Source organism: Anas acuta, chromosome 19 (genome assembly GCF_963932015.1).
Source record: "Anas acuta chromosome 19, bAnaAcu1.1, whole genome shotgun sequence".
Lineage (NCBI taxonomy): Eukaryota > Metazoa > Chordata > Aves > Anseriformes > Anatidae > Anas > Anas acuta.
The window spans coordinates 10,366,092-10,390,390 of NC_088997.1; the positions used below are offsets into that span (position 1 = coordinate 10,366,092).

Below are 24,299 nucleotides of genomic sequence, written 5' to 3' on the forward strand. Positions count from 1 at the left end.
TACAGAGCAGCCTGAAATCACACTTAACATGGTTACACAGGAGAAAAGGTTTTGGTACCCAGGGTTATCTGCCCATAAACTTGCTGCAGAGGTGAGTGAGAGAGAGATGAGCTTACGAAGAAAAGGCTGAATATTGTCAGCAATTAGATACTTTAATAGCAGTGACCATCAGTTTTCCTCTCTTTCATAGGAAGGAGCTTTGTCATGTCAGTGTCATTGGAGGATGCTTCTGAGGACCTTGAACACATGTAGGGGTAACGTGCCCAAGATAAGGTTTAATCATGGTACAGAAAGCACAGGAAAAAGGAAGGGAAGGGCTGGGTGGCCAACAGGAAGGCTTCCAGGCTGGGCACCCAGGGCTGTGGTCTTGAAAGCCACTTGACCATGTAGGCAAAAGAAAGATCATGAGCTCAAAGTCATCGTGGCATTGCCAGGTTGTTAAAGTGGAAGCAGAGATGTGAACTTCTGTCATGATGCAAAAACTTGACACAGGAAAAGGAGCCATGAAGAGCAGTTGCTTAGAATATTTTAGTCTTCCTCTTGCACTTTGAGAATATGTACTATATGCTAACAATTTAAGCCCAAAAGATGAGTTGGGAGAGCATCTTGCTCTCGCTTCCTGCTCAACATTTCTTATTCTCTTTGAATTTTAGATCCAAGTTGCTCTCGGGTGTTGTCAAAAGGTGGCATATCCTTAATAAGCAAACACGGAGAAATGAATGTAATGCTTTTGTCTTTTCTCTTGACCTGCATCTGAAGCAGGAGCTATGTTTTGCTCATAAATAAATTATTTTCCCAAGGAGAATTCGATCTCTGCAAACTCACGGTGTGTGGGAGGCTTTGTCATGTCAAGAAGGAAGAAGAAAGTCACAGATTATTGAAGGACAACTTTGGGAAAGAGTGGGGGGAAAACTGATGACCTCCAGGCCTTGTGTGCATCAGGGGAGAGTTGGGACTCTGTCCTGCTGGAGGAATATGTCCCTCATTTAGGTCCTCAGCTCCTTTTTCCTACCCAGAGCTCCCAGTAAAGTCTGGTTTTCATTCTCTTCCTTTCATTCATCTCCCAAGAATAGGATTCCTGATCTTTTAGGGGACAGTAAATGCCTCCTGAGAGGAAGCATCTTTTTCATGGCATCTTTTCTACGGCACCTCCAGGACTTGTTTGAGCTGTGAAGGGATGGGGCTCAGGATTTGAAGGCTCAATGTCTACTGCAGCAATGTTTTCTACTGGGAATCTGAATCCATGGTAAGCCTGACCTGGAAAGGGAAAGAGCAGCTAGATGAGGCTGGTGACCCTTAGCATCTTACAGCCACCTTTTATTCCCCTTAAGCCATTTAATTTGCTTAAGGTGAAGAGGGCAGACTTTGTGTGGTGGGTGTTAATTGGATTTCTCCCTTGATAGAACAAGAGGAAGGTATAACGCACTGAGCAGTTGCAAGATACTTCCCAAATTGTTTAGGATGCTGAATTGGGAGATTAATTAAAATACAGCCTTAATATCCTGTGTTATTGCTGGGTTTCTAGAACAAGCAATGGCAAAAGGTATTTTTTTAATTTAATTTTTTTACTGTGAGTGTCAACACAAAAGAATAGCTGATTTCTGTATGCTGGGTAGCAACAGGGTTACTCATTAGCACAGTTTTTAGGGGTGAATTAGTTTATGGTCATGGGCTCCTGGCTGGGAGTCTCTGGCCTGATCATGGCTCCCCTGGCAGACTCGGGGGCACAGCGCGTGTGGCCCTGGGGACAGCAGGTACTTGGTGGGGGCTGCGGCCTTCCAGTGATGTGGTGTAGAAGGGAGACTGCCCTGATCAGCGGGGGCTTTGAGGGACAGAAATGAGGTGCCAAGAGGAGTGGGATGTAATAATAAATGCCTGTGTGCTAGAGGGCTTGGAGAATGGGAGAGAGCATTGAGTTGAGAGCTGTGTCTGCGTGGGAAGCTGTGGCACCACACACGTGGCAGGGCTGTTCTTCCCAGAGAGGACGTTTGGCAAAGACAATGCCTCAAGAGACCTCTCATTTGCCATCTGGGGACCAGAAAGAGGAGAACAGTGTCAAGTGTGCTCTGTGCTGACACTGCTGGCACTGCGTACGTCCCTGGCAATCTCTGCCATGGGGCAGGAGGCTTGCAGAGGCCTGTGGACACAAAATGCACCTCAGTGCCAGCTCTGTGTCTGTGGGCTTCTTGTTGTCCTCTTAATTGAATGCATTGCTCTTGAAAAAGGCTACAAACACTCTGCTTTTGCAACAAAAATAATCCTGTCAAGCACTGTAAGGGTTGGGGCTGGCCCTCTGGTCCTTCCCAGTCACCATGCTCCCTGTGGGCCGGCTCTCAGAGTGAGGTGGTCAAAACTCAGCCCTCATGTGATCCGTACGTGGGTGTTACCTCGTGTTACCCTTCCTTTGGTGCTGGTTGCTCAAGAGGGGAGGGCCTCTGGAGGAAGGCATCCTTTCTTCTGGCTGGAGACTATCATTCGGCCTGTCCTAAGTAAGTTCATTTGCCCTTGGAACAGACCGTGCTCTGCAGGATTTGCTTTAGGATTTGGGTGGCTTTTACTGCAGTAAAGTAGGCCAGATTTTTGTTCTGGAGGCAGAAAATTTTCTAATTTCACAAGAGCTCAGATTCTGTCTCTAAACACTAATCTTTTCTAGCTAAGTCACCTTGAACAGATTATCTTCCATGTTTGATCATCTAGAAAATTAGTGAGGTATGCTTTCAGTTCTGTTCTCTTGGAGTACCAAGCACAATGGGACCAAGATGCTGTTGTACCATATCCCCTCTGTTACCAAGTGTTGTACAAAATGAACAGGGACAGTCCTACTTCAGGTAGGATAAAATCAGTCTCATATTTAGTTCCCTCTCAGGGTGCTTTGAGCATTAATTATGTTTTTAAAGCACTTAGTGCCTATCATCAGAAGCTCTCTATAGAAACACAAAGTTAAACAGTCACATATCGGTGACCTCTTAGGAATTGTTCCCGATGTTGCACAGCATAACCATTCATAAATTCACATTAACAGCAGAGAGCAAGCTCCAGTTCTCCTTCTTTGAGACTCCTGTCGGGCAAAACATTTAAGCTTATGCTTTACTTAAACACTTGAATAGTTTCCCCAAGTTTGCTAACTTATGTTTGATAGTAAAGTAATTAAGTCTATGCCTTCACCTTCACCTTTAGCAATACTGAGACTAAGTCATGATAGAGCAGTTCTAGCTTTGTATCTAAGAGGTGATGCTCGTATGTTCATTACAATAACACATTACTTAAAATACCTTGGACTTACTAACAGCAGTATTATGGAGAATGCAGATGTGTATAAGAGCAGAGGCATCACAGTGGAGAATATTTCTCTCTGATGATCAAATTAACGCCTTTATTTCTGTCCTTAGATGTTGCAAGTCATAGTGTGTCACCCCTCTGACCTATTTGCAAAGCACAAACAGATGGGAAGAAATTTGAAAAGCAAAAGCACTCTCTGGGGTGTCCTGTGTGTCTGAGAGCACTGAATGCACACCAGTAAACCAACAATAAATTGTTTCGGTTGCTGAGTGAGAACAGCATCTGAGCACAGCCAGAGCAAGTATTATAAAAGAAATTAAATGCACTAAGCAAAACCCTGTAAAATAGACTTTCCTGACCTTAAAAAGTAAGTAGCAAGTTTATAGCTCAGTAAAAGGCAATTAGTGCAAAGAAGCACGTATACACTTGAAGATGCACGTATTAACCCTGTGTTTCTCCTTTTACAGATATGCTAACATAATAATTACATGTTGGCTTCACTATGTTCTTCCTGTTTCGGGGAAAGCCCTCTGTGGGCAATGTCATCTCTAATACCTCAGTCTTTGCTAATTTAATGAGCAGGTTTATGGGTAGCCCAGGGAGGGATGATACTGAGCAGAGGGCCCCTGTAGAGAAACTTGGAAACATGCTGAGGACCTGTCTGAAAAGTGGTACAGTCCCTCATACCTTTTTGTCTCCGTTTCCCAGCTTTGTGGTGTCATCTCAGTGACATAAGTGCTCATGGGTTAAAAATAACCCCAGCACTCCCTGCCCTTCCTAAGAGAGAATTAGGGACAGAGGAGGAAGGCTCTTGGTTGACCTCATCAACTGTGGAGATTTTATAGCCTAATGCACTAGAGCAGTTCAGTGACTGACTCCAGTTTTCTGCCCTTTCCCGGCTCCCAGAGGCTCTGCAGAGGCGATGCCCTGTGCGTGGGGCTGACACAGTTTGTGTGCTGAGTGTGTAACCGATCACATAATGGCAATAACCAAAATGGAGTATCCACCTTTGTGCTTATGATGGCTATACTAAAATGTGTTATTTCCTCACTTCATTCCTTACTAAATGGCATCCTTTGTTCTCTTTATCAACAGATCTATCTGTAGAAGAAGGAAATGTTTTACAAAAAGGAGAACATGAGCATGTATTAAAAGAAACCACAAACACCAACAGCAAGTTATGGAAACATGATTTAGAAATAACAGATTCCTTGTGGCAATGAGAGTGCACAATATGATTCTTAAGCTTTGAACGGGACTTAAAGAATGTTGGCTTGTGCTTCTGTGGGCTCTGTTCTCTTTGCACTTCCTTAGTTGTTCCTCCGGTTCCTGTGGGGTACCCTGCTGCGAGTGTGACTCTGGTCACGGTTTCTGTGGGGGCAAGGTGGATTTAAGAAATTCTTGGTTCTTTGTTCTTGGCTGCATGGTCCTGTCCTGGGACTGCAGCTTGGCACTTCTGGGACGTGCAAGAAGCAGCTCTGCCTGGATGCGAGAGGATTGTGATGGGGTGAGAATGGACTGCATTGCCCAGAGAAATTGAATTTTACACTGAAGCATAAACGTAGCTACGCTGAGCCAAACAAAAGGCTCACCTGACCCTGGGTTTCTGGCAGTGGCTGGTAGGAGTGACTGCCGAGGAAGAATAGTTTACAGAACAGCCCCACAAACCTCTGTAACAACACAAATGAGAGAGGTGATGATTTGCTGCTGGGGGCAGAAGAGTTTGGTAGCTTCTTAAGCTGTCTTTACTAAGAGAGATGGTATAATGAGCAGTATATCCTAATTTTCCTTTGTGCTTTCTGATGCTTGGATTGGGTCTCAAAATAAATGAGAAGATCCCAACGTACTGCTCCTGCCATCTTTCCTGAGCAGGTCTTGCATGTAGCCCTGCCTACTGCCAGGCTGATTTCTGCACTGCTCAAATGGGAAAGCAAGATCATTTGTGCTGGCTTGTATTGCAATCTAGCTAGTAAGAATAAAGTTACAGATAATTGCTTAATTCTTCACTCAAATGGGATCTTGGCTGATCAGTATAAATACGCTAGGTTGCTTTTACCCTTGACCTTTCTCATTCAAGCTTCTGTGTCCCCAGCTGTCTGATATGCACCAAGTCAGCCAGCATGTATGAGAATAGCTTGGGTGCTTCAGCAAAGTCCATCAAGCGCAGAATTGTACTTAGGTGTTTGCTGAATCAATACCCCATTAGGTGCAAGGACCAGGGGCCTTGTATTTCTTTTGAATGGTGATGTACCCTAAATTGATCTTTGAAGTTACTGGAACAGTATCAGGCTTTTCATGTGAGGTCCTGCCATGGTTTATGTTGTATTACGTTGGTAAGCTACATACATAGACTCCTCTTACGATATTTCATCAGGCTTCAGATAACTGTACGTTAACTCATTGCGGAAGTATTGCTGGACAAAACTTTTAGTGTTGCTCTTTAACCTCGCTGCTGCCATCTGTGGAGAGAAGCCTGTTCCTGGACAGAACATTGACTTCTTGCAGAGCATCTGTAATAGCATTTGTGTGCCTCGAGTTCCTTGTCCTGGAACCTCAGCAGGTAATTCCCACACAGGTGGTTTGCAGTGGAGCAGCCAGGCCTGCTCACATGTTGCTCACTTGGCCTTAATGGGGGAAAAGTATGCAAGTGTTACTTGCTTTCTAATTGCAACCTGAGCATGATGCTATTTTGTGATGTCTAAAGCCAACTTAAAATAACAGCAAGGAGATTTCTTTAGATCATTTTAAGCACCTGATGGAAATTCATCCCTGTGTGTTGGTGGGGAAATGGTTGTGCCTGCATCCCAATAAGATCGAATCCTTGAAAGCAGGCCCTAGGCAGGGCTTAATAAAGTGAGCTCTCTGAAGCTCTTGAACATGGATGCAGTGTGCCTGGAGTCAGCAGTCTCTCTAAATGATCTTAGTGATGGTTTTGACCCTTTCTTTTTGTTATACATTGTGATCTACTGCTACTTGTGTTATTTTTTCCTCTCTCAAGTAAACTGCATGTATTTCCAGAATGTGATGGTCCCGTGTGCTAGTCAGAGATATAAATTTGTATTCGTGTCATAATGTGCTAGTGAGATCTCTACAGCACATTCTTTTCTGTGCTTTAGTGCAAATGCACTTCATCCATCCTCCTTTGCAGATCCATGTGTGTTATCTGGAAATGAGAGTCAGCTGCTGGTGCTGCATATGTCACTTTACTACTTGGCAACTGCCTCAAAGATATCGATACCTTGCCTGCAAAATGTACATTCCTTCTTACAACACATCTTGCACTCGCTGATATAATGATGCAGCTTATTACAGCATATTTAATTCCAAAGAGCATTTTGAATTGCCTGCTATAGGAATCCCTCTTCCTCCAGCTGATGCAGGATGCTTTGGGTGCAACCACAGCTGCTGAACACCATGTGCAGTGGGGCACATAGTGAAGGTGGGAATAGCACAGGAAAGTCAGAGCCATCGGAAATCCCCACGTTCAGAGCAGCAGAGTGTAACTGGTCAGTTTGAGACAAGCCTTTAATAACCGCGAGTGATTGGCATCTTGGTTTGAGCCTTTTGTTTGAAAGGGGGGGCTCCCAGCAGCAGGGCAGCTCCTGTGGTGGTTGTGTTAGTACAGGCATGGGAAGAGCATTGCTCTAATTAAGTTGCCAGGAGTGCTTCATACACGTCCTGGGTTTTCCTTAGGATATAAATCACCTCCAGTCTTGTCTTTTGTATCTGAATAAGATATTTATGCGTAAGTCTACTGTTTGTTCTCCCTGCTGAGATGCAGAAAGCTTTACTTAGCCGGGTCTCCTTGGTCTTCCGATTCTAAACAAGCTATGTTGCTAAATCCTGCCTTTTTTTTTTTTTTTTTTTATCCCCTCTCAACAAGTAACTTAAAAATGTGCAGAAGAATCATAGGCGCTAATATCTTTGGACTTTCAGGGAGCATAGATCTATGTCCAAGCTCTTCTACTAGTCCCAGGTTTTAGAATCAACTATATAATTCCTTTGAACTGAATGGCCTCAGCCAGCTGAAGGATTTCTGTCATTTTGTGCCTGAGGTGAATCTTGATCAGGAAATTCTTTTGCAGCCAGAACTTTGTAGTGTAATGGCCTAAACAGGGCAAGACTGGCTTTGAAATTCTCCTGATAACTGTATTCTCCTTGCAGCAGATGCCAGTCCTCCCTCTGGCTCTGAAGGTAATTTCATGTGTTTCCATTTCCATATAGATAAGGAAACTTCAATTACCTGTATGTTTATGTGTGTGTATATATATATACACATGTGTATAAATATATATTTATATTAAAACATTTCTAACCAGACTCAAAACTCTGTGCAGTCTGAATGTGCTCTATTCTCCTATCCTTTCCACTGGGTACAAGGTGGGAGGAAGCCTTGGACATTGCCTTACTGCTTCTTTCATGATGTAATCTCAGCTGTGCTTAAATCATAGATGTTGATCCAACCTGTCATTACTACATTTAATAATAAGGAGCTGTGCCTGTCCTGGGCAGCCAGTTTTGGTGCTTGCGTAGCTGGGCTGCTGGGAAATGCATACAATTCTCACCCATCCAGCTGTCACGGTTACTTAAGTGAGCTCTTAATGGTCTATTGGACAAGCTTGTTTTAGTAAGAATTATTCAATTTTATCTACACAGGAGCTTTCTTATAGATTAAATATATTGGATTACAGGTAAAATATGCTGTGTTTTCAGTTTGTCTGTGCCTGGCTAAAATCCCTGTTTGCCAAGCGTGGGCCCAACAGAATTCATCTGCTGCTTTTCTGAGTTCACATTTGTCGTTCGGTGTGAAGCCAGAGGTTTGAAATTTTCTTGAAGCCACCTTTTGCCAGTCATCATTTTTGTGTTTATCTCTGCAGTATACCAACAAATCATTTGCATGGCAAAGGACGCCAGACAGCTCTGTCGGATCATTGCAGCTGCTCTGAAGGAAATGTTCAGATGTGCTAAAATACATCTCACTGGAAAAGTACTGTCCAAATGGAAGTTGATAGCATTGATCCTTTAGCAAGGGGGATTTGTCAGAAGCCTGCTGCAGCATTTGATGTTGAGGATATACTGGCTTTTGATGAGTGGTCAGCCCTGGGAAAAACATACCCAACACGTACACTGAATAAAATTGTGGAGTGTTCAGGTGAATACTGATTTATTTTTTTTCCACTGGACTCTACTAAATACCATTTTAAGTTAATTTTTAAAACTTGTGTGTTTTTTTTTTTTTTTCCAATAAAGTTATCTTCTGTCTTCTAATAGCTTTACTAGCACATTTGGTTTCCTTTGCGAGAGTTTAGGGATGCTTTGGGAAAGCAGTGAGAACAGAGAGACGGTGATAGAGCCAGTTGTGTTTTGTGCTACCTGGACACCTTCTGCTGCCCCCATACTGCACAGAGTTGTGTGCTGTGTAGGTGCGACCTGCAGTCAGAGGAGTGGGCGACATTTAGTGTAATAAACAGCAAGTGTGAGCAAAGACCGAGTAAAAATTGTGTAAAAGCTGCTGCACGGAGAAAGAAGAAAATGTATTGCCAGGTCTCAGCCTCCACCAAAGCTGAAAAGGAAAATTGGTGCCTGTTAGTCTGCCAATTAGCCTTATCTTTAATGAGTCCTCCTTTTAATAGGCTGTATTTGGAGCATTCAACAAGTCAACACTAAAAACTTAAGTGGTTTTCCATAATTTCTAGCATTACCTATGACATTTGCCCTTTGGTGTCTATTCTGGTTTCTCGTAAAATACCCCTAAAAGCCTATTTGTTGTATCCTTTCTTTCCCTCTTCACCAAGAGGTCACACAGAAGAGCCGTATCAGCAGTGTGACACAGCACATACTAGGCCATTTACCTAATCTTTTTTTTTTTCTTTTTTTTTCCTGAATCAGAAATTTCTTTTTAGCCTTCAAATCTCTGGCTGAAGTGAGGCCAGAAGTGCACGTCCCCGTGAGAGCCATTTAGGCTGGATGGTCCGTGGAGCTTAGTTTAGGAAGAGCTGTACTTTTCAAAGCCATTTCCTTTAATTTTCTTTTTATGCTTCCCTTATTTTCAGTTTCAGAGGGTTGTTTTTTGTATTTATTTCTTCTTGAGAAGGGATGACTTTGTGTCCTTTCTTGGTGCAGGTATAGCACATGCCTTTAAATCCATACTGTCTCATGTAGTGGGATGGCATAAACAAATGATGAAGGATGCAACTTACAGTTCTTGCCTTTTATTTGCCTTTTCAAAAATCTTTCCTATGTGATTTCCTCCCTTCTTTTCCCTTCTCCACCTCCAGTGTTCAGGCTCAGGACCCCTGTTTTTCTGAAAAGCCGTTCAATTTCAGATGCTTTTCTCTATTCCCTAGCCTTCTTAATGAAAGAAGTTTCCTTGGCTTAAGTTTGTATAGGTAGGGTTAACATTTTCTTTCATCTAGGCTGACATGTAGCAAAATGCTTTTCCAACAAGCCTGCTGCCTGGGGAGCCTGTTTGGCTGGGCGCTTTATAAATGAAGGCTGTGTATCACATTATATTGTATTTTACCAAAGGTTTTCTCTATCCCTGAAAGCTCCTGTCTCCTTATGAAACATGCTGCCAGTTTAAGAAGGGAATAATATATTTACTGTAGCTGTACTCAGTCTAGGAATAATTTGGCTTCGGAGATTAAATTTTTATATCATCTTGAAGAAAACCAACTCTTTGTCAGCCCTCAGGGAATCCAGTGTCTGGCCTTTTCAGCAGGAGGGGCTCAAATATTAGCAGATAAAAAAAAAAAGACACCACTTACAACTTCTCTTCCTGCAACACGAGCAATGCACTCCTGTTGTTTCAAAGTTCAGATGTTTTAGGAGATTTTGAGAAAAATCGTCTTTTTGTTTCTAAGCTACTTGTTGGGTGAATGTGGCTTAAGGATGACTGAAGCTCAAAAGTGTTCAGAGCTCTGATCCATACCGGGCATCTAATCTAGATGCAGCCCATTACCATCTCATGAGCTTGCAAAATTCACTAGGGAGTCTCCAAAGATCAGGCTTTTTGTGGGGGCTTAATGCTGTTTATCGCTATAGATAGGCTGGAGCAGGCATCAGGAAAGATGTTTTGGCAGCAATTCAGCACTTCTGCTTTGGTGCCTGCCCAGAATGATAAAAGATTTGGTCTGTGACTTGGAAAGGGTTCTTACAGTTTTTACTTTTTAGCCCAATTCTTCAAGGAAATAAGCTGACGCGATCACGCTCTTGCTCTTTCTTGCTCTGTGTGTAATTTCTGGTACTGTGGGCCCATTTCAAGCAGGTTTGGCAGAGAGCTGGAAGTTTTAAAAGCGCAAAGATGCTGCGAGCACATTGCTAGTAAGAAGCCACAGCAAAAGGCTGTGCTGAAAACCAGCTCTGGACAGTTGTGTGTTGGGAGCGACCAGCTTCAGAAGCGATTTCGCCTCTGTTTCTGCATCACCAGAGGTGCTTAATCGTTCATTTGCAGTGTTACGCCATTTGAACATGGTACAAGAGATTGCTGGTCCTTCGAGAACCAAATGGTGTTTCCATGCAGGCTGTGAAGGGCAGACAGAAAACGAAAGAAGATGCATGTGCCACCGCCAGGAACCTGCACGTGTAGCTCTAAGCTCCTGAGCAGTTTGCTTGGTTCTGCTGGCTGGGAATCGGAGGGGTATCCTGGGCTGTGCCGGCTGTGGTGACATGGGAGCACAGTGACTGGCACCCCAGAGAGGATTTTGGGTGTTTGCAGCCTCTCTGCCTTGGGAGAGCCTGAATCTGCTGACCCTGTACGTCGTGACCAGGATTTAGACCGGGCTGTTGTCCGTGCAAGCAGGGACTGGAAAAGCAATTCAGAGAGCAGCAGGGAAGACAGGGAGGAGGAAGATTTGGGGGACTGGACTAGATGATCTTTCAAGGTCCCTTCCAATCCTTGACGTTCTGTGATTCTGTGAAGGACAGCAAGGAGAGGAAGGGACACGATTGCACACAGGAACCCTATCTGAAAGGTTTGCTCCTGGGAAACACAGGGGTGTTTCTGTGCACCTGGCTGTGGGTTAATGCAAATCCCGGGATGCTCTGTGCTGAGAAGCAGCTTTCTGTGGGTTGAGGCTGAGATTTCTGAAATTATGTCAAAGATGCGTAAGGACTGTGGGATTGTGTCCTTTGTGCAGCCCTAAAACTGAATGAGTACAAGCAAATGAATGGATTGATGGGATGAGGGTTGCTCTAACAGTTGGATTTCAGTCCTGCCTCTTCTAAGGCACCTTTTCAGCCCATTGGAAGCAAACTTCTTCCTCCTCTGTTTGCATGTGAATTATCTTTCTTGCCAGACATTACTTGAATGTTGCATCTAAGTGTCATAAACCAAAGTGGTACTCCAGCTGCACGGCTGAACCCTTCTGACAGCCTCAGCTGGAGGGTGACATGCTAACCAGCACACACACATACATGTAGATCCTCCCCCTTGCATTGCACTGGGGAGTTGTGACTGTCCCTGGGGATGTTTTTGCTGTTTTGGGTAGGGAGTGGCATTGGGAGAGAGGTGGCCTCGTGGCGTTGCTCTCCCCAGTGCATACAGATCGATTGCCTTCATTGATGCCTTTGGTTAAAGGACCCGGATTTACCTCTGGTTACCGAGACAGGGTTCATAGTAGTAGAAGGGCTAAAGCAAGGAAATGTAACACGGAGAAGTTATATGCAGAAATAAGCTTCAGGGAATGTACTGAGTGAGTAGAGATAAATGTGCGCTGGTATGTTGGTGTGTTTATGCGTCTGCTTGTCTCGACCACAATCTTGGAAGGAAGCAGTTAATGGCATTATAAGCTTGTCAGTCAAAGCTGCTGAATATTAAGTCATGTCTTGGCCTTCCTCTGGTGCCTCTGCAATAACAGGTGCTTCGTTTTGCCGGGACCTAGAAGTCCCGGCAGAGCCTGCTACCTCGGGACAGCTGGGGACAGGGGGTGCAGCTGGGTCTGCTTTGCTCTGCCTGCATCCTGACTGCATTTTGGGAGAGGTGAAACACACACCTCCCCTTTTATATCTTTCTTCTGGAATAAGGCTACAGAGGGGAAGGGAAGGATGACATCCTTGTGCTCCCCAGCAGTTCCCACCCTGTCCTCCATGTGCTGGTGGGTGAGGATGGAAGGTTTTGCTGGAGAGTGTGCCAGTTCTTGCAGCCTGCAAATTTCAGTGCAGCCAGCCTGATTCCTTGGCAAAATGTCCTTGCTCCAGGCATCTCCTGATGCTGCTAATCCCAGCTCAGGTCCACCAGGCTGGGCAATGCAGGACGAGCTGGTATAGCTTGCTCCTGTGGTTGTTGGTGTTTTGAATACTGAGAGCCAGATTCTTCCCATCTCATTTCAGGTATTGTACTAAGGTAGCTGGGAGCCCGGTTACCTCAGTCAAGACAGAGACGAGCACCTCTGGAGACTGGCTCAGGTCTGGTGGTGGATGCATTAGCCTTGGAGGGATGGTCTTTCCCTGCTGACTTTGATTAGGGACCTCTGCGAGGGCTGCTACCTTACTCTGTGTTTAAAAAAAATACAAACAGTTGATAATAACCTGAGCTTCTTGTCCTGGTTTTGGCTAGGATGGAGTTAATTTTCCTCCTAGTAACTGGTATGGTGCTGTGTGTGGGATTTAGGATGAGAATAATGATACCACGCTGATGTTTCAGTTGTTGCAGAGCAGTGCTTACACCAAGCCAAGGACTTCTCAGCTTCTCGCTCTGCCCTGCCAGCAGGCAGGCTGGGGGTGCAGCAGGAGCTGGGGGGGGACAGACCCAGGACAGCCGACCCAAACTGGCCAAAGGGATGTCCCACGCCACAGGATGTCATGCTAAACAATTCGTATGGGGTGGCTGGGGGAGCGGCTGCTTGGGGCTAGGCTGGGCTCAGCGGGTGGTGAGCAATTGCATTGTGCATCACTTGCTTTGTACAATTTATCAGTAGTAGCACTATTAGCATTATTATTTGCCTTTCTTTTCTGTCCTAATAAACTCAACCCACAAGCTTTCATTTTTTTTCCCCTCCAGTTCTCTCCCCCATCCTGCTGAGGGTAGGTAGGGAAGGTGAGCAAAGGGCTGTGTGGTGCTGAGCTGCCGGCTGGGTTAAACCTGCCTCAAACAGAGCGTGGTGCTGTGATGTTGGCAGCTCTGACAGCCCACAGGGTGGGAACCCCAGGTACTGCTGCCTCGTGCCCAGGTCCTGTGTCCACGGAGCCTCTGCCAGCCCTTACCCAGCCCTGAAAGTCCCCGCTTCTGCTCAGCCCTTCTGGCCGCTGTGCAGTTCCAAAGCACCAGTAGCAAAAGCACCAGGAAGTGAGAAATCTGGTGAAACAAATGAAGAAAAGCAACATTAAGCTTTTAAAGCCAGCTGGTAGATTTTGAAGATACCTATAGTGGAAGTAAGGGCAGGCTTTGAAAGGATTTTATAGCTCTGTGTTACAGTCTTTCTGGCCAAGAAATATAATTGCCAGGCAGTGAGATGATTTCTTACAGATAGGTTTTGGTAGAAACATTTCATGGGGAAGATGAAGGAGGAGGAATTAAATTTATGAACTGAATTCCATTGTAATGTATCTGTTAGTGATAAAACCCTCAGCTGAGCAACTAAGGAAGATGTTTTGTCTTTTTAGAGTAACAAGAAGCAGGACATGATCTAGGGGACTCTGCGGGAATTTGTGCATCGGCAGGTACTCTGTTCCTGAGTAGAAAAGGTGTTTTTGATAAAGCAATAGACATTTCAGAAAAATTGTCTTTTTCTGAAAATATTTTTTAAAAATATTGGTTTTGTTCTTTTGGAGTCCTTGTCTGAAACCCTGGACACTGCCACAAAAGGGAACTGGTGCCTTGTCTGTTTGGCAGTGAGCTGACCCTTCTCCTTCCCGCTGCTTGGGGTTAGGTTTGCAGAGCAGCCTGTTGGCCTTTTGCAGGCCCAAAGGCTTCCCCTTAACTGGCTTTCTTGGTGCACTCCTCTGGCTGTTGCTGAGCTTACAGATGGAAAAAGGCAGCTTGGGTATCTAATCCATCCCCATGTCACAGTCAGCTTCTCCTCGCAGTTGATTTGTTAGTACTGTCCTCGGATAAAATCTAATCAAGCCCCGTGCGGTCAGAGAGACTCCATCAACTCTCAGAAGCTCTCTAGCAGGGAGGGCTGTTTAGAGGTACCTTGTCAGAAGGAATAATAATAATTTCCATTCAAGTGTTTCAAACTGTGATTTATATTCATAGGTGATTTTCTTACTGCCTCGCAATACTGCTTTTTAAGGAAAATAGTGTTAAAATCTGTATCTTGTAAATGGTCAGCCAGCATTTGGGCTGGGGCAACAGAAATCCACAGCAGGTTTGGGAGCTGGGCCACACGCTTGGAGCGCTGTGCCCAGGGAACAACCTGAATGTTGCTGTCTTTTCATAAATACCAGTGGTGAGGACAGTCTGTTCTGCTCTCAGAATCAGGACTCTGCTATTAAAACAAAAAGAAATATATTCTGGTGTCTTTAATTAAAAAAAAAAAATCCATCAGATTTTTTTTTTTTTGACAAAGAAAAGTGTGAGTCTCTGCTAATGAAAAATATTCAAATTCCAGGTGTCCTGTGTAATAAATAATAACATGCGCATGAACTTGGCTTGCCACAATCAGCACCAAATCATCAATATAGCTTCTTTTTGTGCAGCTCATTTTGAACTTTACCTATTTCCTTGAGCTATGCAGATATAAATAAATAATTCCACTTGATAAAGGTCTGGGAATGCTATACTTTAAAAGATAAGAAAGCTTTGAGGGGAAATTGTTTTTAAATCCATAGCATTTGTATGCTGTTCACTGTTCATACCGAGCAAAAATTCATTCAGCTGGCAGTTAACCAACCCTATTTTATTCTTATTCTGTGTTCAACCTATCCTTCTCCTGGGGACATCTAACCTTATATGTAATTACATCTCGTAGAGTAGGAAGGAGGTCTAAATAACCTTCTGAACAACTAAATAAATGCACAGATCCCTAGGACAGGTTATCAGTTGGATGCAGGTGGTAACAGTAGGCCTGAGCTGTGAAGAATTTCAAAATTTGAGTCATTTTCCTTCCTACATTGGACCAAAAGTCTAGAATTAGAAATATTTTCAGAAAACCAAAATAAAAAACTCTGGCTTTTCAGATTTTTTGTTTCTTCGTTGGCTTGGAAGTAACAGTGATGAATTTAACAGTGATGGTGGCTTTCTTTCTCTCGAGGTCTGTCCAAGTCACTTGGTCTCATTGAAGGCTATGGTGGACGTGGCAAAGGTGGGCTTCCAGCCACCCTGTCCCCTGAGGAGGAGGAGAAAGCTAAGGGACCCCATGAGAAATACGGCTACAACTCCTACCTCAGTGAGAAAATTTCACTGGATCGTTCCATACCAGATTATCGTCCAACCAAGTAAGTACCAGTTGCTTCATGAAGGAGGTGTTGCTCAAGAGCTAGGAGTGGTGGTTACCTTCATGTTCCTGGGCGAGATTGCTCTTCCCTGCTTGCTGTTTGCTGGGCAATGCTCAATAATGAGCAGCCAATGCAGTTTGGCTGAAATCGGGATCGTTCATAAAGACAATTTATCAGGAAAAAAAAAAAGGCTGGTTTCTTCCCCCTTCTCTCTCTCTCTCTCTCTTTCTCTCTCTCTCTCTCTCTATCTCTCTCTCTCTATTTCCCTGAAGCAATATATTATTTTGGGTGGTAGTAATGTGGTCAGAAGCTCACATCTGCTCTCGTCAGCAAAGAGCTGTTCACTGAGCTATTGGCCTGTGGTGTTTCTTACGCTGTAAAAGCGTGCCAGGACTCACCCTCCCTCCTCCCCTGTCAGCTCCTTCATGTCCCTGCAACACCTCCGGGGCTCTCCGGCTTCCTCCACGCTCCTCCAAGCGCAGTCCTCCTGTGATGCTGCCTGGGGATCTCCTGTTGGGCTTCAGTTGTCCCCAAAGGGATGCTACGAGGCATGGGGCTGGAGCACTGTAACCCTCTTGAACTGCTGTGGCAGGAGGATGGCATAGGAAAAGGCTTAAAATACTGAGCAGAAAGAGTAACAGATATCTCCTGGCAGTGACACCGCTGCACAGGTGCCTGTGAAGGGATCCCAGTGGATTCAGTGGCAATATGCTCTCTATGCTATTTCACCAGAATGAACTTCTAAGGTGGTGATGATGATGATGATTACCTACTAAGCACCAACTCACTTTAAATGAGATGCCAAATCATTGTTAAGAGTGTGAGAGAAGACATACTGTAAGTTTATCTTCATGAAAGTTAATTTTAGATATGGCTAGTAAAGTGCTCCTCAAAATAGGGAAGTGTCAATTTGTTAAGGCTGGAGTGATAGCTCTGATTAAAAAAATAAATAAAAATAACATGACTGAGAGAGATTTAGATTCTGAAAAATACCTGTGTCATTAGGGTGGTGACAAAGCTATTGCTTGGCATCTGCAAACCACTGAAAATCATGCGGCAAGGGGATGCAGCTACATGTCTCCAGCATCCTGGCAAATTGTTAACGATGTGAGAGCATGGAGAGCTTTTGTTCCTTCACTTCTCTGCATGCTGCATGAATTTCAAGCAGCCACTCATAGTTTCCAAGGCTGTCAGCCACTGACAACAGAAATATTTGGATGAGTTTTCAAAGGAGTGGAGGCCCAGCCTCCAATTCTGCTGGTACGGTTTGTCTGGACAAAATGAATTGCAGGTAGAAATTGCACCTTTGGCTGTATGATATGCAAATCCCACTACAATGACAAATCCTTGAAGTGAGACCTTCTCTAGCAGTTACCTGAGCCTGAGCTTCTTATTTTCATTTCTCATCCAGAACTCTGACTTCTAGCAGAGCCAGCATTACTTTGTGAGAATTAATTTGAGCATTAATGTTTTTTCAGATCTTCCGGGGAAGAAAAGGATTAATTCTGACATTTTTAGGTTTGCATTGTATTTTCCTCAGTACCACTATCAGTCATTTCATAGGAGGGTGGTGGAGAGGACAGAGCAGACGCAGCAATTTATTAAATATGCATCATTTTCGAGCTAGACTAATATTTTGGAGGAGAAAATTTGTGGGTACTGCAGTTGCATAACTCATAACTTAGTGTATTTTATCTATGCAAGATCTTCAGGATGGTGTTTTGGTTATTGCTGCTTTTTTATTTTAAGAGTTCAGTTGTCTTGGTGTTGTAAGAGAGCAGTTGGTCTGGTTGTGAAATAGGTTTTGATTTTGCTGGAAGATTTGAAAAGTTTCAGCTTTTTCTGCTTCTGACTTCAAGATCCATTCGCTATTTTGTGCATGCAATTTTATGGCTGATTTTATGAAGGGTTTAATGCAAACCATTTAAGTCAAGTATCCTGGTCTCTGATTAAAATAGATTCAAGTCAAAGGAAATTAGCCTAAATGGTTTTGAAATTGCAGCATTAGTGGGAAAAACTGTTGAAAACCCTCCAGCTGATAAGCATTACAAAGCATGTATTAGTTTTAAATATAATAGTGAGGCTTGTTTGGTTCCACTAAAGGCTGTTTGATGTCCGGAATGCCGATGGTCGCAGGCTGCTCCTACCAGTGGCTGTCACTCTTGTGATTCTGTCCTTTTAATTTTCTCTTTTTTAAAACAAAAAGATGAATTAGATCAAGTGGTGCTCTCCTGAGTGCTGAGCTGTGCTGGGTCAGACCTCGTGGTTCTTTTTCCTGCCTCCTGTTTGTGACTGTGGCTAAAGTGAAGCGAGCTTTAGGGGGAAATGTGACACATTTTATAATTGCAATACATTTAAATGCTCTGCACCTTGTGGTCAGCATGGCTAAGGGGGGGTCAGAGACACGTGTCCCTGCTCAGGGTGATCAGAAAGCAGACATTGGCAATGAAAAGGTATCACGAGTCTCAGCAAAGGGCCTTTCGAGTCCCTGCCAGAAGCAGTGGAAAGGACAGAGGCCACTGGCCCTGGAGGAGATCCTCCAGGATGTGCTGGGTTCGGGAGGGTGCTTCCAGAGAAGCTTTGTAGAAGGTAGGGTTCTTCCCTTCTTCCCTTTGTGATGTCTCGTTTTAGTTGATCAGGAAATTGTGGCTGAAAAATGCAGTTTATTTCAGAGAGTTTATTTTACTTAAAAGCTGAGGCTGCTCATCTGGGCTGGAAGGTAAGAAATCTCCTCTGCTCTTCCCCCCTTGAGCAGTATTGGGCTTTATTGGAAGGCTTCCTGAAAAGGCGTTGCTGATTACATGGATGTATGAAAAGTGTGCGCGGTGCTCATACCACGAGGCAGTTGTGCCTGTAAGACCTTGAGCTGGTTGATGTTGCTGATCCTGACCTTCCCTTGACTAGGAAGGGTTGTGTTGGGTGTGCAATGCAATGTGCTTTTGGAGTGAGTCCGGGAAGTATTCTCCTTTCCCCCCTCAAAGCTGCTTCTTTGGCTAAAGGAAATCAGGACTAGTATTTTGGGGCAAGGGGCCCTAAGTTTGAGTCAGTGGGGGTACAAGATGGGCATAAGCAATGTGTTTCTAGCTATCTTGGTTGTATTGTTGGACTTTAAGATGAGACTTAGGCGTGTTCCAAAAGTACCTAAGGTGCTGCTGGTGGACTACAGAGCTTCTACACACATCTTCCAAAAATGGGCTGGAGATATTTTGTCTGTCCGTGTTTTCCTGCAAAAGCTGCTGAGAATGGGGCTGGTGTGTGAGATTCCTGGTTGATCAATTCACAGCGTTTTCTGCCTGCCTGTGAAGGTTTTGGTGTGTGTGTATGTTAAGATGTGTTATTTTCTTTATTGGATGTGAAGCATATTTACATGGGATCCTGCGGGCTGCTAACGTTCCCCTCTTTGATACCAGATTTTATGCACCTCTGTTTTTATTCTGTGTTGTATGATTTAATGGGAGCCCCTCTTACATGTAGCAAGAGAACAAAAAATTGCTGCGTTAGATCAGCCTGGCAGTCCATCTTATCCAGTATCTAATCTCTGATAGTGGAATTACCAGATGCTTCAGGTTGAAGAAATCATATTAAGGAGAACTATGAAATAATCTGCCCATCTGGTGCGTTCTTCTCTCTTCTCTATCCTATCTAAAATAAATGTGGAGTTCTCATTATCGCTTTAAAAGTCTGCTCCTGTCTGGAATCCTGCTAAGCTCTGATTCAGTGGTGTTTTATGGCATTATGGGATTAAGGAGTAGATTTAAGAAAAATAATACCCACAATTGTGAGGACTATTGAATCATTGGGTGAAGATGACATATTCCTGCTGCTGCCAATCTCTGAGCAGCTGTTCTCATGCAAGCAAGCTTCAAGTCAACACAAGATATTAAAGTAAGGAAGAAAAACAGTGCAAGTGATGGGTAATTTCTTCAAGTTTAGTGTTCAGCAGTTTTGAGGGCTTCCTAGCCGGGACCCCCTACCCCTTCCCACTGCCTGCCTTTAGTTCCTGTATGTGGCTCAGGCAGAGCATGGGAAAACATTGGGAGGTTAGGGGATGGTGGTACATAGGGAGCATGATCTGCTTTTGTTTTCTTCACAGCATGCAACTGGTAAAAGGTTTGTGTTTATTAGCTGGTCCACGTGGCCTTTGGGAAGTGTCCTGGGCAGAGCTCAACCATCACCGAAGCAGTTCCTGAAGATTAAGCAGTTACATATTGCTGACTTGATTTTAATGTTTCCCAGTGGCGTGTCTGGGGGTTGAGTCAGAGCCATTACGCTCAAGTGTCTCAAGTGGCTGAATCACCCTTTTATTTTTGTAGCTGCCTTCCTTGGGAGCCTGGGAGCAATTGGGCTTTTTAGCACCATCTGGCTTCAACTGGTTTTATTGCCAGAGACTTCTGTGTAGCTCCTGGTTGAGGCTCTTTCTTTGAGTGGGGCACAGTGGGACAGACAGAGTTATAAAGGAGACTTTGGGCTGTTCTCTCACAACTTAAACGAACTAAACCCATTCTTGACTTTATTTTTATTTAGCGATTGAACAGGTTCTGGGGTGGAGAAACTGCTGTAGCAGGAGGCATTGCAGACTTTAAAGTCTTTGCACCTACGGAGAGCCCCTTGGCCTCTGCTGTGGGGGTTCCTTGGGTCTCAGCCTCCTCTTAGGTTACAGAGGTGTTGAGAAACAAAACTTTTTTTTAAATACTCAAAATTGCATACAACTTTGGAAAGTAGTGAATGCGGATATGACTTGGTTACATCAGGACTGTCCAGGAGCATGGGCCTTAGAGACCACCAATTCAGTCCCTTGCCTGTGAGATCTGCATTTGTGTCTCTCTTATGCTGGACCCGAGATGCTCTGATCCTGGTCTGGATGCTGGCTGTCTCTGCCTCCCACAAAGATGCTGAGGTCAGCAGTGGTTTGTGCCACAAGGCTCAGCCAGGGCCAGGAAGATCTGGAGGTTTCGTGTCCTACAGTATTTATTTATTTTCTTGTGAAGAAAAGCAGGTCTCTGCCACTGTGGGAATAACTGAAATGACCTGATTTTGCAGGTGCCTTGATCTCGGTTTTCTCTTTGTACCAAGATACTGGAATGTGATACTTACTCAGGATTTCTCATGATTTGGGCAGGAGACTGCCCTGTGCTTCATGCATCTGGCATCGTGTGTCTTAGCATTTCTTTTCCTTTCAAACTGGAAGGCGTATGAGCTCCTTCAAGGTTTGCTTGAAACAAAGTGTTTATTGCCTCTTTCCCCCCCCCCGCTCCACTCCTTTCCCCCAAACGAGCATATTCTTCTTGTTAAGTGTGGCTGAGATCTGCAAATATTATTGTAGCACGTGAGAGAGCTCCTCACTGGTGGTTTCAAGTTTCTTTAGTAGCTGAAACATTTCTGGAGTCACACATTTGTGATATGATGCAAGTTGCTTAGTCATGCTTAGCCCTAGGGTGTTTAGCCAGGCTTGATGAAATGAGTCTGAGGAGAAGGACAGTGCTTAGAAGACAAAAACAAATTGTTTGAATTAACAGGGGTGATGTTTGCTGAGAAATAGCAGTCCTTGCTGTATATTGCAGACCAAGGAGATCAAAAGAGCCCTTTCTTTTGTGTGCACGATACATTATTTTAGCTTTTGCAAAGGGTTTCTTTTCTTTTTCTTTTCTTGTAAACCTGTCTACAAACAATAGCAAGGACGAGGCAGGATGTATTAATTTTCTTCTTCAAGTAAGTGAAGGAAAAACTAGCAAGGAACCAAGGCCATATAAGAAGGAGAAAAGCCATGATGGTGTTTCAGATGAGAAGTCCTGCTTTAATAGTACATGGGAGTGTCTTAAAATATACTTTCATCTCTAGGGAAAACAAACAAACAAAAACAAAACAAAACCAAAACAAACAAACAAAAAACAGAACTAGGGGTGTATCTTCTCTCTTACTCGCACCGCTGACAGAGGCTGCTTAGAGAAGCTGTGCATGCCCCATCACTGGAGGTGTTCAAGGTCAGGTTGGTGAGGCCCTGGGCAACCTCATCTGGTGGGAGGTGTCCCTGCAAGATGCCTCCTGAACATCTTCTGAGAGAGAAAGCAAAGAAACCAAGTAGTGAGTGTCAGCATCAAGGCTCTAGCCAAAAGGAACCATTCCTTATAACAGGGTTCTGCTTTGCTGTTCAGAGACTGGTTGCTGGATGTTTTCTACCCAAGCACACTGTCTTGCCAGGTCTGTCCCATCTCTGTGTGTTTCTAGGGCTCTGTGTTGCTTTACACATCTTTAGCCTCTAGTGCTCTCCAAAGGAACACTTGAGATTGTGCCAGATCTGTCCCCTCTCTGATGTGAGGTTCATGGGCATAGGAAGATACCTGCAAATGCAGCAAATCCAGCTTCAGAGCTGAAAGGATGTGGCTCTTCTTCCCCCGCTTCATCAGGTACGGGAGAGGTGAGGAGCAGGCACCCAGTCTGCACGCAGCCTGGCACCGCCTGTCCCTGGCTGTGCTGCCTCTCCTGCGGGCCTCGGCGTGGGTTGTGCCAGGGAAGAGCCCCACATCTGGCTGCTTTATCCCTGTGCTGCTTTTCCAGCACTGATATAAACCACTGCACTGTTGAATACTCACTGATACTGATCTTTACTCTTTACTGGTATCCCGGTATGTATGTATGCAGGGATTGGCTATTGGACTTCCAAAAGCTGTTTTTTTCTTGAAAACTGGGCAAGAGAAGTCTCTAAAGACATGCTTTTCTAGCTGTGCTTGGTGTTTGCTGGTTACTTTAACTTCCTACTGAAATGTTTGTTTTTACCTTTTATTCTGGATGTACATAGAGACACAGAACAACTTTGTTTTTCTTCTGAAGTAAAGATCCTTGCAGTCGGGTTTGTCTGACAGCTACGTGTGCTCTGCGTGAAGTCAAAGTGTCAAAAGCCTTTTGTGCTTAGAAGTCCCAAGCATCTTTTTTAACTTTATTGGTAAGAAAGTGCTTCTGGGAAAGTAACTCTAGAGTTGTTTAGTGGCTGTTACGGGATTCTCTTAGTATCATTATTCTGCATCAGTGTAATCTAGAAACACCGTGACCCTGGATCTGTATACACAGAACCTATTTTTTTTTTTTTATGCAATGGATTCCACTAATTGTCAAGTTTCCCTTCCTGACTACAAAATTATTCCCCATTCTTCTGAGTTTGGAACATGATGCTTCAGGGAAGACTAATGTATGTGAAGTGTGCCATAAAACATTTACTGGTGTAAACATAAGTATTAAGCACATGCTTAGGAGGAGGATGGCATTAGTATAGTTTAACAAACAGCTTTTACCCTCTTCTGAACTCCTGCACCGAAAAATACCTGCGTTAGAAATACTTCTGACTAAATCATACTTATGGAAATAAGTAAACCAAATTAAGATTTGGATATGCTTCTTCTAAATTGCCTTCCAAAGGAAACAAAGCTTGTGTGTTTGTGCTACCAACCTGTCTGTCTTGCAGAGAGCTTTTCTGTTGCCTCAGGAGCTTCTGAATCAGTTGTATGTGCACAGCCAAGGCAGGCAGAGGAATGAGTCAAGCATCGCTGTCTGCCAGCATTGGTCCTGAAGCCGTTTATTTAGTTCTCCAGCATCCAAGGCAGCGCAGTGTGTGTTCAGCTGGCTGGGAAGGGCGCAGGGATGGGTGGCAGAGCCGAGTGACACGGGGAGCTGGGTGAGTCTGTCCTGCAGTTGATGGCATGTTTTGGAGGATGGTCAACCACAAAGCTTGAATCTGTTGAAATAATTTAAAAATTCATTATTTTTTTTCCCCTCCTCACTGTCCCTGAGTTGGAGCCATTCAATCAATCCTCCACTGAGGGTCTCCCAATGACTCTTTTTCTTCATTTATGTGAAATAGCTTGTGTGCATGGGGAGAGATGGGTAAGTGGATGTGACACTCATAATGGCTCTGGCTTTTATGTCCCTTAGACCTGTCTGAACCTAATAACTTTATTGCAAGAGCCTGTCACAAAAATAAATCCTACTCTGCACATCCTATTTTTCCAACTTAGAAGATCGTTTCTTGTTAGAACTTGCTGAGTAAGTAATGTGCACTTAAAATGCCTGCATGTACCTAAATATATAAATACTAATGTATATTTTTGATACCCGCAGTTGTAAAAAATATAAAGCACAACATTTCTGAGAAATAGTTACTGGAAATAAGGTAGGAATTAAAAACAAAAAACCTTTCATGAAGAAATTCAATGAGTTTTAGAGGTTTAATGATCAGAAATTCAATTTATGAGAATCCTGTGTTCTGAATCTATAAGCATAAAACTGTACCAGACAGCGTTAGGTCTTTTAAAATTCTTGGGTAATAGAAAATGGTTTTCTGTTCCATGTACTTCACAGGGTAGATACAATTGATTTAATATTGATAATCTCTTTTGCAAGAAGACATGTGCAACTGAATCAGCAAAATAGGACCTAAAATAAGCAATCAATGAATGGAGCATGATTAGGAAGTGGCATTATGAATAGCAGTCTGAACACTTGCTTTCTTTTAAGCTCGTTCATAATCTTTACAAAAGCCAAATGAAGATCAATTCATTTCCTGGTGAAGCTTTATTTTTGTGAACGGAACTTGAATGAAGCTTGTTTGAAGTCAATAGCTTTAGTTTGTGGACTTATTTGTCATCAGTTCA

The 24,299-nt window shown here is 43.8% G+C and overlaps 1 protein-coding gene across 2 annotated transcripts in view; it reads left to right on the forward strand.

Annotated features, from left to right (window-relative positions):
- Positions 1-24,299, forward strand: part of GALNT17 (polypeptide N-acetylgalactosaminyltransferase 17) — a 210,655-nt gene that overhangs the window by 41,323 nt on the left and 145,033 nt on the right. Inside the window, exons 1-2 of one of the 2 annotated variants that reach the window (XM_068656290.1) lie at positions 8,263-8,431; positions 15,474-15,657. In XM_068656290.1, coding sequence (XP_068512391.1) covers positions 8,278-8,431; positions 15,474-15,657 — 338 coding nt within the window. In that variant the 5' untranslated portion in view covers positions 8,263-8,277. Of the gene's footprint in view, positions 1-8,262; positions 8,432-15,473; positions 15,658-24,299 lie in introns of those variants that run through there. The other variant, XM_068656289.1, reaches the window with a different exon arrangement.